We start from the raw sequence: 17,504 nt of genomic DNA, 5'->3' as shown, positions 1-17,504 counted from the left end.
AGGCTTTTGTTTTTGTAAACTTGCTCTATGTATCACTTGTTAAATAATGCTGAACTTAATCCTGTGATCCTATTAGTTTTCTTTTTCTTTCTTTTCTTCCTTTCTTTCCTTGTTCTTTATAATTTGCCCTTCCTTTCTGCTAGTGTAGCCGTGAGTATTTTTCTTTAGGTAGCCAATTACCTGTGAAAAGACTGTAAACATACTGCTGAATCAGTGCAGATCAAAACTTGGCACCCTTAGACAGGGTGGGGATGGAAATTCTGGAATTTCACACAACAGGTTGTATATTGTGTAAGTTTACCTTATGCACTGCTCAGGAGTTAGAGATTTTTTTTTTAATGTGATACTTGTCAGACATTCCCCATGCTAAAGTCCACACAGGAATAATGTAGCCCGTATGCCATTATCCTCAGCTGATATAAATGCAGCCGTTTTGCATGATAGACTTTTTTAGTAAAGGTATTAATTAAATATCTCTGATTATACTTTTTCTACCTTTGTTGGATTTTCCACATAAATATTTATGCTTGCACAAAGAAAATTCTTTGTCAGACCGTATGTGTTTTCCTAGTTCTCCTCTGGACTTACAAAACAGTTTGTTGATAGCATTCATAACTTAGCTGTTTCTGAGACCCCACCCTCCCCTTTTTGAGTTTCTTAAAGGTATGGAATGTTATATTTCAGCCTTTCTGTTTCATCAGAGTCTGGAACCACTAAGTGTTTATTAAATACTAGACAAATAATATTTGTTAATTGTTCAGTAAGTACTGATTACCTACTAGCAGGGTGTGGTGGCACATGCCCGTAATCCTAGCTACTCTGTGGCTGAGACACAGGAATCGCTTGAACCCAGGAGGAGGGGTTTGTAGTGAGCCAAGATCTGGTACTGCCTCCAGCCTGTGCTACAGAGCGAGATCTTGTCTCACAAAATTAAATTAAATTAAAATAAGTATTGATTATCTACTTAGTGCTAACTATGGTATGAGCTTGTGGGAAAAGAATGTTAACAAGACAGGCTTGGCCCATGCACTTGTGGAGTATACACAACAGTCTGGGGGAAAGACCAAAAAAACACAAACAAACAAAAAAAGTTCGAAGTGTGGTGAGTGCTTTAAAGGGAGCAGAGCACTAGAGCCAGATTTTAACAGAGGAACGGAGTTACTGATTACAAGTGAAAAGGCTACAATAGCTATAGGACTGTGACAGTATTATAGGACTTTGACAGTATTATTATGAACTGACTTACAGTGTTACAGCTGATGGGAATTTTATACAGTTTAAAATATTCACTTTTACTATTATGGTACATGAAAACGTATCCTCAGTTAACAAATAATTTTGGTTGTGTTCTAAAGTTACAGGTTTCTTTATAAGCACATCAGTTGCTTTCCATTACATCCAAGTAAAATGACAACTCTGTGTTAATTCTCCAAACTTCAGTTTATCCCATTCTTCCATCTGGTTTACTCCTATCCATCCATGCTGATCTCTCTTGTACCTGAGCAAGACAAACTCTTTACTATCTCAGGGCATGTTCCATTTTCTTGGATTATTCTTCCTCCTCCCCTAAAACGTCTGGCTCCTTCTTTTCCTCTGAGCTTGGTATAGAAGCTACTTGAAGACTTCACCCTGTTTAAAATGTGTAACCCCAGCTATTTTCTAGCTTAGCACTTTGTTTTCCTCATTGTGCCTATCACAGTGTGTAATTTTTTTATTTGCTTGTTTACTAGTTTTTATTTCTTTTCCCACTGGACATAGGAGCTGGGATCATGTCAGCCTCATTCACTGCATTTATATGTTGGCTAAATGCATTGGAAACTGGTAATCTATTTTCTTATATCTGTTAAGACTGGTGGCTAGGTTTCTAAGCTAGCCAGCAATAATTTTAATTTCTTACTTTTTTTTCTTTTTGTTACTTGTACTGTGGTAAGAAAAGGACATTTTCTGCTCATCCTTTTGGTCACAGGCCTGATTCCATATAAAAAATTTCAGGTGGCTACAATAACTTTTGGGTTTTTTTTGTTTGTTCCTTTTTGAGACATGGTTTTGCTCTGTTGCCTGGGCTGGAGTACAGTGGCGTGATCATGGCTCACTGCAGCCTCAACCTCCAGGGCTCAAGCAATCCTCCCAACTCAGCCTCCCAAGTAACTGGGACTGCACGACAGGCCAGCATGCTAAGCTAATTTTTTTGTATAAATGTGGTTTTGCCATGTTTCCTAGGCTGGTCTTAAACTCCTGAGCTCAGGTGATCCACCTGCCTCAGCCTTCCAAAGTGCTGGGATTACAGGCAATGAGCCACCGTTCCCAACATAGAATAATTTTTTAATATTCTACCTCCTTTCTGTATTCCCACCCCACATCCATTTTTCCTTTCTCGCCACATTGTCCTGATCTTCCTGTTGTAGCCACCTACCCTATGCGGCTCCATTGAGATATGCTTGCTTTTCATTTGCTAAAATTCAGAAGTTCCTGTCTTTTCTGTAATGGTTTTCATGGTCATAGCCCCTGGATCTCAGATATGATGGAAGGAAGAGTAGAGATGAACCTGTGGTAGTGACTGCAAACTCTGTATCTATATGAATGTGTTGAAAGTAAAGTAGCCATCTGTAGGTCAGAGACTACATGTATCTGAATTTATATTTGCAGTGTTGTTGCTAATAGCTTCACAGAGACATTGTTGCTGCAATGTTGGCAAAGAAAGCCTTCAAAAACTCATTGCCTCTTTTCATGTATAAATTTGTACAGTGGGCTAGATCTGGAAAGGTTTGTCAAAATGTAGATGTTTATAAAAGAGAAATAGAAGGTTAAAAAACAATCTAGGTCGCAGAGGGGAAAAACAGAGGGAAAGTATCAGTTTATCAACTAGTCCTGCCAAATGCTCAAACTTAAAACCATTAGGATCAGTTGCTTATAGCTATTTAGTGCCAAAAGCAGGCTAGCACTCATCTTTTTTTCTTTTTTTTTTTTACAGTAAGAGAATAGAATACTGCAACAGTAAAATACAAATGGAATTGACTGGATTTTTAATTCCCATTTCAAGTGGAATTCCGTAAGAGCTATCATTTACCAAATATGAAAATATATCATTGCTTGACTATAGAAAATTTGGCTACTATGAAGCTAAGTGTATTCGTGGTTATTGGTCTCTCATTTGATCTAAAGTGATCTTGTCACCAGTTATTTAATATTATATAAACATTACTTTAAAACAGTTTTAATCAGTACCTTTGTGATACAGTTGTGTGAAAGAATTCCTCAAAATGTAAGAAATTAGCTTTGATTTTTCTCCTTGATTTGAAATATTAATTTTTTTTTTTTTTTTTAAGACGGAGTCTCGCTTTGTCACTCAGGCTGGAATGCAGTGGTGCGATCTCGGCTCACTGCAACCTTCGCCTCCTGGGGTCAAGCAATTCTCCTGCCTCAGCCTCCTCAGTAGCTGGGATTACAGATGCCTGCCACCACGCCCATCTAATTTTTGTATTTTTAGTAGAGACGGGGTTTCACCGTGTTGGCCAGGCTGGTCTCGAACTCCTGACCTCAGGTGATCCGCCCGCCTCAGCCTCCCAAAGTGGCGTGAGCCACCGCGCCCGGCGAAATATTACATATTTTTTATTTCAGGGCATCTCAGTTGGTTAAATTGTGGCACTGATGAGTCTCTTGAGATTTTTGAAAATTTATTTAAGGGCATTAACTTGACTATAATGACTATTTTCTAAACCAAATATTGAGATACGTGATTGACAGAGGTTTTGGATGCCACCTTAGGTCATTAGTAACATTGAAATTTTGGAATTTGATATTTATAGGGATATAGGAAAAAAGTCCTGTTCCATTGTGTTCACATGTCTGTACCAGGCTGTGGGGTGAGTGTCCCCCTGGCTGGTACCTACTTGTCCATGTGGTTACTCATGAGCTGAGTGCCTACATTTCATGTTTTGTGGCATGTGACCCTGTGCTCCACTTCCCAGAATGCACATGTGGCCTGGGTTCATAGTCCTCTAGCCATGGCCGGGTCTCAGTTCAGTGCCTTCCATCCTGGGCAGCAGGAGCACCATGTTGCAGTCTACCACAGCTGCCTCTGGGCCTTGGCCTGGCTTCACTGCATTCCAGTGCTGCCTCCCCTCCACCCCAGACGGGGGAGCCTGCCACTCTCAGGACCACCCTGCAAAGGCAGAATAAACCGGATCCTCTCACAGCAAAAAAAGTTAAAAGGGACAACTGAGCATGTTTTGATAGTAGATCCATTGTCGAGATGTCCTAGACCCATACCATTTCTGGGACTTTGATACTGCTTTGTGGATAGTTTCCAACCAGAAGATCAAAACATACCTATGCCACTAATCTTTTTGTTCTATTAAGATTCTTTCTTTCTTTTTTTTTTTAAATGGTCTCTGTTCCTCCTCCTCCTCACTATGGTAAGTTTCTCACAAGGTTCTTTATTCATTTTTTTCTTTCAATGCTTAATCCCTTTGAGAACTTTTCTACTTTCTAGTTTTTAACTAGACTTTAGCTTTTAAGTTGATGACCTGAACTTTTCACTCTTACCAAAACTCCAGTTTTTTGATTTTGTCTAAAACATCTCTACTTAAAAGTCACGTGTATATATTCCCTTCCTACCCTCATCCCTAGTTCCCTTTCACCCCCTACACCCCAAAAGCCAAAAAATAACAAACTGATTTTCTTTTCCAACTTGCCCTTTTGACAACAGTACGAGTAATCTCTAGCTGTTGACTCTTTTTTCTTCTGTTTCCTCACCTCTCATATCTAATTCTTAAGTACTTTCTGCTGAATCTTCCATCTAAATAGAAATTACTTATAGATTTGACTGTCTTTCATATTTTCATTTTTACCATCCTACTGTAGGCCCTCACCACTTCAAACCATTGAGATCAGTGTACTTACTAATTTTTAATTGTTCTATTTTCTCCATTCTGATTCATCTTGAAAATACTCTTGTATTTCCTCATGCTACTTGATTACTTATAATTGTTATCTCTAATCTTTTCTAAATGAAATACAAATACTTCAGGGATTAAACTCCAGGTCCTTTATTAGCAGTCATCACTTAACCCACTTTTACTTTTTTTCCTTCTACTTCCTCAGTTCATCAGGACACTCTGCTAATACATATATACTGTCTTAAAGTTAATTTTTTTCATTGTTGTATATCTCCACCGAGAATACCGTCTATATTCGTTTTTACCAATAAGAAGTTTTGTCTTTTGGTTTAATTTAAACAGAAACCCTGTGTTTGTTTGAATACTACTTGGTTTAGTTTAAACAGAAACCCTGTGTTTGTTTGAATGCTACTTACCAGCTGTGTGATTTGGACAAGTTAATTAGCCTCACTGAGCCTTAGTTTATTTTTCTGTAAAAATGGGGATAATTAATAGTCCTTGCCTTCTAGGGTGGTTGTGAGGATTAAAGGAATTAGTATATAAAATGTGCTTAAGTTTTGTAATATGAAGGGCATGCCCAATAAATGTTAGCTATTACCATTAAATAAAAATCTAGTTTAAGACTCATTGAAGTCATTCCTCTGATACTAATACTAATTTGCTAGCCTTGGGACCTCAGTTTCCGTATATGTGTAATGATGAGATGATTTCTAACATTTGTTGCATTATACAACTGAAAGCAGTGTGAGATCGAAAAAGAATATGAGCTTCAAAGTCAGACAGACTATCAGATAATAGGAAGCATACTACTATTAAAGTCTCTTACTATTTTTTGCTTAAAGTTGAGGTTATACACTTTCAATAAGAACTAGAACCAAAATCAGGTCCCTCCTTTTCTGGTCCTGTTTGATACTTACTACTTTATTGACAATTTGATTTTTTGTTTCCTAATTTGTTAATATTGGCATAAGATGTAAATAGTGGCCAACAAGTGTATTTTTTAATTTTTATTTTATTTTTTTTTTTAGGTAAGCACCAGCCACAAAAACCTACAAAAGAAGGGAAATTACTGTCTTTAAATATTAAAAAAAAACAAGATCCATGAGTGGGCATCGATCAACAAGGAAAAGATGTGGAGATTCTCACCCGGAGTCCCCAGTGGGCTTCGGGCATATGAGTACTACAGGATGTGTATTAAATAAATTGTTTCAGTTACCAACACCACCATTGTCAAGACACCAACTAAAGCGGCTAGAAGAACACAGATATCAAAGTGCTGGACGGTCCCTGCTTGAGCCCTTAATGCAAGGGTATTGGGAATGGCTCGTTAGAAGAGTTCCCTCCTGGATTGCCCCAAATCTCATCACCATCATTGGACTGTCAATAAACATCTGTACAACTATTTTATTAGTCTTCTACTGCCCTACAGCTACAGAGCAGGTAAGAGTTTCTTAACAGATCTCAACATTTGCTATATACCAAAAACATTGTAATTGGGATCGTGGGGTCATTTTAACTAAAGATAAAGTAATCTGACAGCTGTCAGCTATTTTAAAATATCACACACACTGTGATAAAGCTTGTAAGTACAGCCTACACACTTGCTCATTGGAAACCAGAAGCAAACGGTAGACTGTGATCCTAGTGGTTAAATTAATGTTAGCAGGGATTAACATGTAAAATGTTCCTTTTAAAGTCACTAAATCTCAATTTTTTACAAAAAAGTTTTTCATTTTTTTAAATGGTAGAATGAAGTCTTAGCAAAAAAAAAGAAAAACAGTGAGAAAACTCTCTGGTATTTAGTATGGCATGACTGTAAACTAGCCTTATCAAAAGGTTTTTTTTCCATTCTAGTGAGAAGTGTTAAATTTCCCTTCTCTCTTCCTTTAAACATGTATGCCTGAAGACTTCAGGTATATGGCTTATTCTTCTAACAACTGTGGCAAAGGAAGTGTAAGAAAAAGTCAGTATAATGTATTTCCTATTCAGTATCCTGCTCTGGCTACCGTTAAGAAAGGATGCATGCTATTGCTTGCAAAGACTCACACAGGCCTTCTCAGATCCAAGCCTCTCTTCTACCGTTACCCTCTATTACCCTCTGTACTCATTACTTGAAACCAAAACTAGAACTCTTTATCAGAATAGATACATTGATATTTATTTCTTTGGTTTTAAAATATCCTTACCAAAACATGAACTAAGCTAGTTAGGTAGATGAGAGAATTACAAGCATTAGTTCTGCCTGTATTAGTTAGACTGATCAGTTTCTGGTAATTCAAGACAGTAGAAGGTAATTCTAACTAAACATGTCAGAGTGATTCTGAGCTAAATGAGATGGTAATGGCCACAACATTCCTTACCTTGTTTTAAGCTTGAAGTAATTTTTTTTAAGTAATCTTCTCAGATTATTTGTCCTTTGAGATAAAATTACCACCATTCAACCCTCTATTCTTTTCTGTTTTCATCAATTTGTTTCCATAGGTTAAATAAAAGCCATTAAAGTGAATGGCTATTGAGGGTCACCGTTACCCCAGAACATGTGATTTCTGTTATTTTCCAGGTTTTCATTTCCCATCACCCTTAATTCTTCTTTTACTATTACAAATACAGTCCATACAGATTTTATAGATGTAAAATCTGGTTTCTCCTCTTTTTTTTTTTTTTTTTTTTGAGACAGGGTCTGCCTTTGTCACCCAGGCTGGAGTGCAATGGCACTGTCTTGACTCACTGCAATTTCCACCTCCAGGGTTTAAGCGATTCTCCTGCCTCAGCCTCCCAAGTAACTGGGATTACAGGCCCGCACCACCACGCCCTGCTAATTTTTGTATTTGCAGTAGAGACAGGGTTTCACCTTGTTGGTCAGGCTGCTCTGGAATTCCTGACCTCAGGTGATCCACCAACCTTGGCCTCCCAAAGTGCTGGGATTACAGTTAGCAACTGCGCCCAGCTCCCCTCCTCTTTTTAACTCTCTTCCTGTTGCTCAGTTAGGATACTTAAAAAACACAAACCAGTACATTATTTAAATGTGTCCTTGGATTCTTTATCACATATCCTTTAAATTGTTTCACTTGGGGCTTGTCTGAGAATTTGACTGCCACTCCCAGAAGGGTTTGGTCCAAATCACACAAATCATTAGAGATATAGTAGAACAACAGGGAGATGGATTGATTCCAGTGGAAGACCTCCAGTACTAAACTAGTTCTAGGATGGGGATCAAGGAGTGAGAGCAGGTTCAAGGATAGTTCAGCCACTAGTAGTCATTTATGGAACACCACAGAGTATATCAGGTAATGTGTTCCCCTGTAATACTTTTTCTTGGCTTCTGTTCTTAAGTGATTTGGAATGTATGAATAACCCAAGAATTAGTTAAATCTTTAGGGAGACTTCCAGAATGGAAGCTATTCTTTTCACTAGTTGTGATGGTTCAGAATTGCTGCTAGGAGGAATCAGAATATGACTGAGCTGCTGCTTGTTGCTCTGCAAGGGAAGGTAATGTCCTACAATGGAGATGCCTGGATGCATTTTTAGCTACGAGGTAGCTATCCTTATTAGGCTCAAAGCAGAATGCATTTAAATAGGTCTTGGTTGTTTTCTATGACAAGCTGTTATCTCTGTGATCTTCAGTAAGATAAGTAAATTCTCTAAGTCACCCTCTTTAAATCTTATTTTATGGTATGATGATCATACATTCAGGGTACCTAGCATATAATGTTCAAAATAGTAGATGGTTATTGTTTCATTGATCAAAAAGATTAGGTATATAATCTATTCTTCCACAGTGCCCTTCCCATTCGTGATTTCCTCTAATAGTACATAATATTTCCAGTTACAAATTCATCTAAGTCCTTATTTCTTTTATATTTTTCTTTATCATCATGTTGGAGTCAGAGAATTTCGTAAATTTTATCACCCAGGGAAATTCTCCTTCATTGTATCTCTGATTCTTTTGGGCCTTATGCCAGTGGATGATCATTAAGTTTCATGTCTACATGTATAGTATTACGAACTTCCCATATATTTTTTATGTTACTGATTTTTTAAAAATGTATTAGAGTTTCAGACACCAATCTTTCTGGTAGAAAGGAAGGTCATTATTATAATAGTTTAAGCTCAGTTTGTTTCTTTTCTTAGAAAAAGGAATCCTCCTAGTAGATAAGAAAATAAGTTAGCTTTTATTTTTCACATTCTTAGGGTAGAAATACAGACTTCTCTCTTTTTATATGGAGAGCCAAAATTTCCCTTTGATCTGTTCATTACTCAGTATTTAAACTTCATTAGCTAGTAGCTTTGATTTTAGTGTCATAAGTTAATTTGGAATTTGTCTTGCAACTTGGTATATGTTAATATACTTGTGTTCACCTTGCCTCCGTCCACAAAAAGAGTTGGACTCTGTAAAATATTTGAAAAGATTTATTCTGAGCCAAATATCAGTGACTGTGGCCTGTGACACAGCCTTCAGGAGGTCCTGAGAACACGTGCCCAAGGTAGTCAGAGCACTGTTGTTTTTTTTTGTTTGTTTGTTTGTTTGTTTTTTGAGACGGAGTCTCGCTCTGTTGTCAGGCTGGAGTGCAGAGGCGCAATCTTGGTTCACTGCAACCTCCACCTCCCTGGTTCAAGCGATTCTCCTGCCTCAGCCTCCCGAATACAGGACTACAGGCGCACGCCGCCACACCCAGCTAATTTTTGTATTTTTAGCAGAGACAGGGTTTCAACATGTTGGCCAGAATGATCTCAATCTCTTGTTCTTGTAATCCACCCACCTTGGCCTCCCAGAGTGCTGGGATTACAGGCGTGTGCCACCACACCCGGCCAGCTTGGTATTATACATTTTAGAGAGGCATGAGACATCAATCAGGTACATTTAAGAAATACATTGGTTTGGTCCAGAAAGGCGGGACAACTCAGAGTGGAAGGGCTTCCAGGCTATAGTTGAATTTAAACATTTTCTGGATAAGTTTGTCTAAAGATCTGGGATTGATAGAAAGGGAATGTTCAGGTTAAGATAAAGATTGTGGAGACCAAAGTTCTTTTGAAGTCTTATAGTGGCTGTCCTTAGAGACAATAGATGACAGACGTTTCCCTTTCAGATCTTAGTTAATCTCTTTAGGATTGGGACAGTCTGGAAGAAAAAGATCTAGCTATGTTAATAGAGGTTCTTTACAGATGCACATTTTCCCCCACAAAGAACAGCTTTGCAGGGCCAATTCAAAATATGACCAAGAAACATGTTTTGGGGTAAAATATTTTGATTTTCTTCCTTGTCTTGTATTGTTATGCCAGAGTCAGGTTGGAAAGTAAATCAAGATATATAGGGTTAAATAAAACCCATCTGATGAGAATTTATGATTTGTAGGGCATGACTCCCCAGACCCCTTAGATACGAATTTGGGCAAGGTAAAAATCAACAGTTTAGTCCTCATCACAGAGGACTAAGAAGACAGAAAAAGGAAGTTGGTGTTAACCTGTATTATACCCATGAAAACCATAAATGCCATTATCAAAAAGAGTCGTGTCAAATTTCAATATAACTTTTTGAAATATCATGAGTTGTTTAGACAGTCGTTTGTTTTTGTTTTTATATTGCTAGTTTTCATGCTTTTGATTCACCTCACTAAAAAATAACTTGTTAGATTTTTTTTGGCATAGAAAAGTGAAAAGAAAATTAAAATGGCACATTGACCATAATTTCACTGCCCAGTTAACTTATGTTGACATTGAAAAGTGAAGGGGAAAAAAATTACAGAGTTAAAAAAATTCAAAGAGTGGCATAAAACAAAAAGTAAAATCTTCACTTTTTTATCTGCCTTTCCTTCCTACCCTTCACCCTAACCTCTCTCCTCAAATGTAATAAAGTTTAACAGTATTTTTGTCTGACAAATCACACCCTACATTTTATTGAGTAGAAAAAGCAACATGTGGAACACACAGTACACCATTTAGAAATTGTTTAAAGTATGCAAAATAAGTCTTTATTGTTTAGGATTGCATATATATGTAATCAAGTCTAAAGGCAAACATAGGAATAATAAAGACTAAATTCAGGTTAGTGGGTACTTTTGGGGGAGATTGCATGATGAATTGGAGAGAGCTGTTCATGGAGCTCCAATTATGCTTTTTAAGCTGAGAGGTTTGTCAAGGGTGTTCATCAGATTTTTTAAAACTTTTTGTATGTTTGAAATAGTAATAAAACTCATATTGTACCTGCCCATATATATGCCCGCCAAAATCTTAGGAGTATTTTTTTCCTTCTGGTTGACACATAATAATTATATATGAGATACAGTGTTATATTTTAAAACATATATACAGTGTATAATGATCAGATCAGGGTAATTATGTCTATCACCTCAAACATTTATTTCTTTGTGTTAATATTCCAGATCCTCTCTTCTCGCTTTTTGAAAATATACGATGCATTATTGTTAGCTATATTCAGCCTACATTGCTGTAGAGCACTAGAACTTACTCCTCCTACATAGCTGTAACTTTGCTTCTGTTAAACAACCTGTCCCTATCCTCCCCTCCTCCTTACCCATCCCAGCCTCTTGTAACCACAATTCTTCCCTTTACTTCTATGAGCATTTTTTTTTTAGCTCCTGCATATGAGTAAGAACTTGCAGTATTTATCTTTCTGTGCTTGATTTATTTCACTTAACATGATGTCTTCCAGGCTTAGCACACTGCAACCTCCGCCTCCCAGGTTCAAGTGATGCTCCTGCCTCAACCTCCCAAGTAGCTGGGATTACAGGCATACACCGCAATACCTGGATAATTTTGTATTTTTAGTTGAGATGGGGTTGGTCAGCCTAACCTCAGATAATCCACCTGCCTCAGCCTCCCAGAGTGCTTGGATTACAGGTGTGAGCCACTGCGCCCTGCTGTCTCTACTTTAGTTTTTCTTGCCTGTGCTTTTGAGATCTTAGCCATAAAATCTTTGCGTAGACCAACGTACTGAAGCATTTCCCGTGTTTTTTCTAGTAGTGTTATACTACTAGGTCTCACATTTGTAAGTCTTTAATCCATTTGAGTTGATTTTTGAATATAGTGAGAGCTAGGGGTCTAGTTTCATTTTTCTGCATGTGGATATTCAATTTTCCTAGCACCATTTATTTATCCTTTCCCCACTCTATGTTCCTGGCATCTTTGTCAAAAATCAGTTGGCTGTAAATACGTAGATTTATTTCTGGGTTCTCATTTCTTTGGGTCTGTATGTCTTTTTATACCAATATCATGCTGTTTTGGTTACTATAGCTTTTTAGTGTATTTTGAAGTCAGGTAGTGTGATGCCTCCAGCTTTGTTCTTTTTGCTCTAGAGTGCTTTGGTTATTCTGAGGTTTTTGTGATTCCATACACATTTTAGGATTTTTTTTCTATTTCTGTGAAGAATGTCATTGGTATTTTGATAGGGATTGCATTGAATCTGTAGATTGCTTTGGGTAGTATGGCCATTTTGACAATATTAATTCATGGACATGGGATGACTTTTCATTTTGTGTGTATGTCCTCCTCAGTTTCTTTTATTAGTGCTTTGTAGTTTTCATTGTAGAGATCTTTCAACTCCTTGGTTAAATTTATTCCCAAGTATTTTATTTTATTTTATTTTATTTAGCTGTTGTTAATGGGGTTGCCTTCTTGATTTTTTTCCAGCTAGTTTGTTGTTGGTGTATGGAAATGCTACTGATTTTTGTATGTTGATTTTGTATCTTGCATCTTTACTGAATTTAACAGTTCTATGAGTTTTTTGATGCAGTCTTTAAGATTTCCCATATATAAGTTCATATCATCTGCAAAGAGGGAGAGTTTTGACTTCCTCTTTTCTAATGTGAATGCCCCTTGTTTCTTTCTCTTGTTTAATTACTCTAGCTGGGACTTCCAGTACTATGTTGAGTGTGGAAAGTGGGCATCCTTGTCTGGTTCTAGTTCTTAGAGGAAAAGCTTTGACCATTTCCCCATTCAGTATGATGTTAGCTGTTGGTATGTCATATATGGTCCTTGTTGTGTTGAGGTATGTTTCTTGTATGCATAATTTGTGGTGACGTTTTATCTTGAAGAGATGTTGAATTTTATCAAATGCTTTTTCTGAGCCTATTGAGATGATCATAGGATCTTAGTTCTTCGTTCTGTTGATGTGATGTGTCACATTTATTGATTTGCATATGTTGGACCATCCTTGCATCCCTGAGTTAAATCCTCCTTCATCATGTTGAATAATCTTTTTAATGCGCTGTTGGATTTGGTTTGCTAGTAGTTTCTTGAGGATTTTTGTATCTGTGTTCATCAGTAATACTGGCTTGTGGTTTTCTTCTTTTATTGCATCCTTATCTGGTTTTGATGTCAGGGTAATGCTGGTTTCGTAGAATGAATTAGGAAGAATTTTCTCTCCAATATTTTGGAATAGTTTCAGAAGAATTGGTGTAGTTCTTTAAAAGTTTGGTAGAATTCAGCAGTAAAGGCATTTGGTCCTGGGTTTTTCTTTGTTGGAAAACTTTTTAATATTTATTCAATCTTGTTATTTGTTATTAGTCCGTTAAGGTTTTCTATTTCTTTTGGTTCAGTCTTTATAGGTTATACATGTCTAAAAGTGTATCTGCTTCGTCTAGGTTTTCCAGTTTGTTGGCATATAGTTGTTCATGACAACCTCTAATGATCTTTTATATTTCTATGGTATCAGTTGTAATGCCTCTTTTTTTGTGTCTGATTTTATTTATTTGGGTCTTCTCTCTTTTTTTCTTGGTTAATCATAGCTAATAGTTGGTCAATTTTATTTCTTTTCAAAAAACCAACTTTTCATTTTATCATTTGTGTGTGTGTGTGTGTGTGTATATATACACAACATATATATGACACATGCCATGTGTGTCATATATGTATATATACATATATATGATATATATATTCACTTTTTTGGGGTTTTTTTTTGAGATGGAGTTTTGCTTTTATTGCCCGGGCTGGAGTGCAATGGCATGATCTTGGCTTACTGCAACCTCCGCCTCACCTGGGAGGCGATCCTCCTGCCTCAGCCTCCTGAGTAGCTGGAATTACAGGCGTGCGACACCACACCCGGCTAATTTTGTGTTTTTAGTAGAGACGGGGTTTCATCAGGTTGACCATGCTGGTCTCAAACTCCCGACCTCAGGTGATCTGCCCGCCTTGGCCTCCCAAAGTACTGGGATTACAGGCGTAAGCCACCAAGCCTGGCCAGATTTTCATGTACATATATAACCCACACATATGTGTATATGTGTGTGTGTGTATATATATATATTCTATTTCATTTAGCTCTGATCTTTATTTCTTCTAATTTTGGATTTGATTTGTTCTTGCTTTTCTGGTTCTTTGAGGTGCATTATTATGTTGTTTATTTGAAATCTTTCTATTTTTCAGATGTGGGCATTTATTTTGCTTTATTCTTTCCTCTTAGTACTTCTTTTGCTGTATCTTGTAGGTTTTGGTATTTTGTGCTTCTGTTTTTATTTTTTTCAAAAAATGATTTACTTCTTAATTTCTTCATAGATTCATTGGTCATTCAGGAGCATGTTCGTTAATTTTCATGTATTTGTACAGTTTGCAAAGTTCCTCTTGTTATTGATTTCTAGTTTTGTTCCATTGTAGTCTCAGAAGATACTTGAAATGACCCCAACGCAAATATTTAAAAATTTGTTGAGACTTGTTTTGTAGCCTCACACATGGTTTGTCCTGGCATATGTTTCATGTGCTGATGAGAAGAATGTGTATTCTGCAGCTATGGAATGAAATGTTCTGTAAATGTCTGTTAGGTCCATTTGGTCTGTAGTGCACTGTAAGTTCAATGTTACTTTGTTGGTTTTCTGTTTAAATCAGGGGTGTCTAATCTTTTGGCTTCCCTGAACCACCTTGGAAGAAGAATTGTCTTGGGCCACACATAAAACACTAACGATAGCTGATGAGCGGGAAAAAAAAAAATCTTATAATGTTTTAAGAAAGTTTACAAATTGATGTTGGGCTGCATTCAGAGCTGTCCTTGGCTGCATGCAGTGCAGCCCACGTGCCACAGCTTGGACAAACTTAATTTAGATGGTCTGTCCAGTGCTGAAAGTGAGGTAACATTTAATAGTTTTTTTGATGTATCCTCCCAGAAAAAGAAAAAAATTACTCTTGTACTAGCATGTGTATATATTTGTATGTATGTAAAATCTTCAGTTCTGTTTCAAAAGTTTAGTAAAACCATATGTTTCTTGGAATTTTTTTACCTGAGTTGACTCACATAACATCTCTGCAAGATTTTACAAGTTGGTTAATTGCTACATTGTGATAAGATTATTTGTTTATGTCAGTTCTTTCCCATACACTTATCAGGACATAATGAGTTCTGAATGATGCATGAGTTCCTTCATTCATTCAGTATCTCCCCCAGGGTCTTACAGCAACTGGGATCATATTTATTCCTGAATTAGGCTTTCATCTTAAAATACCTCTGAGAAGTATGAAATAATGTGAACAAGGAAGAAGTATATAAATATTAGTGTATCATTGTGCAGATTCACAGGAAGAAAGGAAAATCCAAAGTCAAGGAAACTTTTTATGTCTGTGATTGTTATTTTACTATTTCCTAGGATTGTGTATATACTAGTTATCTTTGCTCCGGAGCAACATTTTGCCCCATTAAAATCTTAAGCTTGGACCCCAAGAAACCCCTAGATTTCTTGTCCCCTAAAGCAGAGGTATTCAGCAGAATTTTTTATGATGATGGGCATGTTCTATGTCTGTAAGGTCCAATATAGTAGCCATAGCTACATATGGCTATTGAGCATTCAAAATCTACCTAGTGTAACTGAGGAACTGAATTTTTAATTTTATTTAATATTAATTAATTTCAAATAGTCACAGATGACTGATGGCTGCTGTGCAAGATAGCGCAGCTCTAGAGAGTTACTGGATTCCTTTAGGAGCAAGAAGCAGTAGACCCAAAGTCCAGAAGACAGAGTTCTTAGTCATACAGGATTAATTACTCAGTTCAGTGTGCTTGCATGTAAAGTATGGTTCCATAATCATATTTATTGCTTTCAGGGTTTATAACTCTGGCTTAGTGGAGGTATGTGCTAGCTCCTTTGGATAATCTCAGTGTCTTAAAAAACGGAACTCAAAAAAGGTTTATGAAAAGATCCTTACCTTTTAATAACTGGTACTAAATAGATCTCTATCAGAGAGAAACTCCTTTGCAGTACAGAATATACTGAATGTTATTTGCATCTCTGAGTGTTTAATATTCACAGTGTAACTTGATAACCAATATGCAATAAACTACCTTGTGATTATAAAAAGTATTTTATAGCCTGGGAAGGGGAAAATAATGAAAAGTGATACAATATACTCTTCCACATTCTTAAGGATAAACCAAATAAGACCTCTTCTTTTTGAATATACATTTAAATTCAATACCAGGCCGGGTGGGTTGGCTCACGCCTGTAATCCCAATACTTTGGGAGGCCGAGGTGGGCAGATCACTTGAGGTGAAGAGTTCGACACCAGCCTGACCAACATAGCAAAACCTTGTCTCTACTAAAAAAAATAAAATAAAATAAAAAATTAGCCAGGCTTTGTGGCACATGCCTATAATCCAGCTACTAGGGAGGGTGAGGCAGGAGAATCTCTTGAACCCAGGAGGCGGAGGTTGCAGTAAGCCAAGACTGCACCACTGCACTCCCAGCCTGGGTGACAGAGCAAGACTCCATCTCAAATAAATAAATAAATAAATTAATTAATTTAATACCAGCAGTTCAATTTCTGTTTGGGAAAAGAGAAGCTATTCCTTGAAAATGTGACTGTGGATTTGAAAAATAGTATTCTGAACACTCTATGCACTGGATATCATTTCCTAGTGTTATTTTATGGCCCATTGAAGAGATGTTTAAAAATGTTACAAACTCAAATAAATTTGGAAAATGGCAGGACATTATGTCCCCCTCTTGAATATTCACAGGATGTATTAGCAATATTAAGGACTAGAAGAAGTCCTGTAGTAAAGAAATCCATTTAACATTGTTTAGTGTTTAACCCAGTGTTTCCCATATGAGGTTAGCATGGAATTTTTCATGTAATACCTGCAAACATTTTGAAGGATATGATTTTGGAAAAAATTCAATAATTGACCCTTCTAATCTAAAGAATCTTATGGAAGACACCTAGTCCAATCTCTTGGGATTTTTGTAATCTCCCTTGTAAGTTGTTATCTAGCATCTGCTTGAACACCTCTAAAAGCAGGAAATTTAATTCTGTTACAATTCTAATTGTTTCAGTGAGTTCTTCATTATGTAGCACTTGGATCTTCTCTCCCATGGCTTCCAACTAGCTTTCCAACCTGCAGGTAAAAATATGTTAGTCAAACATGGTAACTGTGTGTCTGAATACTCTCTTGCCTTTCTTATTTTATTTCACAGGCACCTCTGTGGGCATATATTGCTTGTGCCTGTGGCCTTTTCATTTACCAGTCTTTGGATGCTATTGATGGGAAACAGGCAAGAAGAACCAATAGCAGTTCTCCTCTGGGAGAACTTTTTGATCATGGTTGTGATTCACTATCAACAGGTATTGTTGATTTTTTTAATGTTATTGATTATTAACAATGGT

At 36.9% G+C, this 17,504-nt stretch overlaps 1 protein-coding gene across 8 annotated transcripts in view; it reads left to right on the top strand.

Moving 5' to 3' along the window:
* CEPT1 (choline/ethanolamine phosphotransferase 1) overlaps nt 1–17,504 on the top strand; it is a 45,110-nt gene that overhangs the window by 2,299 nt on the left and 25,307 nt on the right. For 4 of the 8 annotated variants that reach the window (XM_055354571.2, XM_063696089.1, XM_055354545.2 and 1 more), the window contains exons 2-3: nt 5,927–6,338; nt 17,315–17,462. In XM_055354571.2, coding sequence (XP_055210546.1) covers nt 6,000–6,338; nt 17,315–17,462 — 487 coding nt within the window. In that variant the 5' untranslated portion in view covers nt 5,927–5,999. Of the gene's footprint in view, nt 1–1,758; nt 1,822–2,971; nt 3,050–5,926; nt 6,339–17,314; nt 17,463–17,504 lie in introns of all 8 variants that reach the window. The other 4 variants (XM_063696080.1, XM_063696088.1, XM_055354549.2 and 1 more) reach the window with 2 other exon arrangements.

The sequence above is a fragment of the Gorilla gorilla genome, chromosome 1 (genome assembly GCF_029281585.2).
Source record: "Gorilla gorilla gorilla isolate KB3781 chromosome 1, NHGRI_mGorGor1-v2.1_pri, whole genome shotgun sequence".
NCBI lineage: Eukaryota > Metazoa > Chordata > Mammalia > Primates > Hominidae > Gorilla > Gorilla gorilla.
This window is presented reverse-complemented; position numbering and strand designations above follow the sequence as displayed.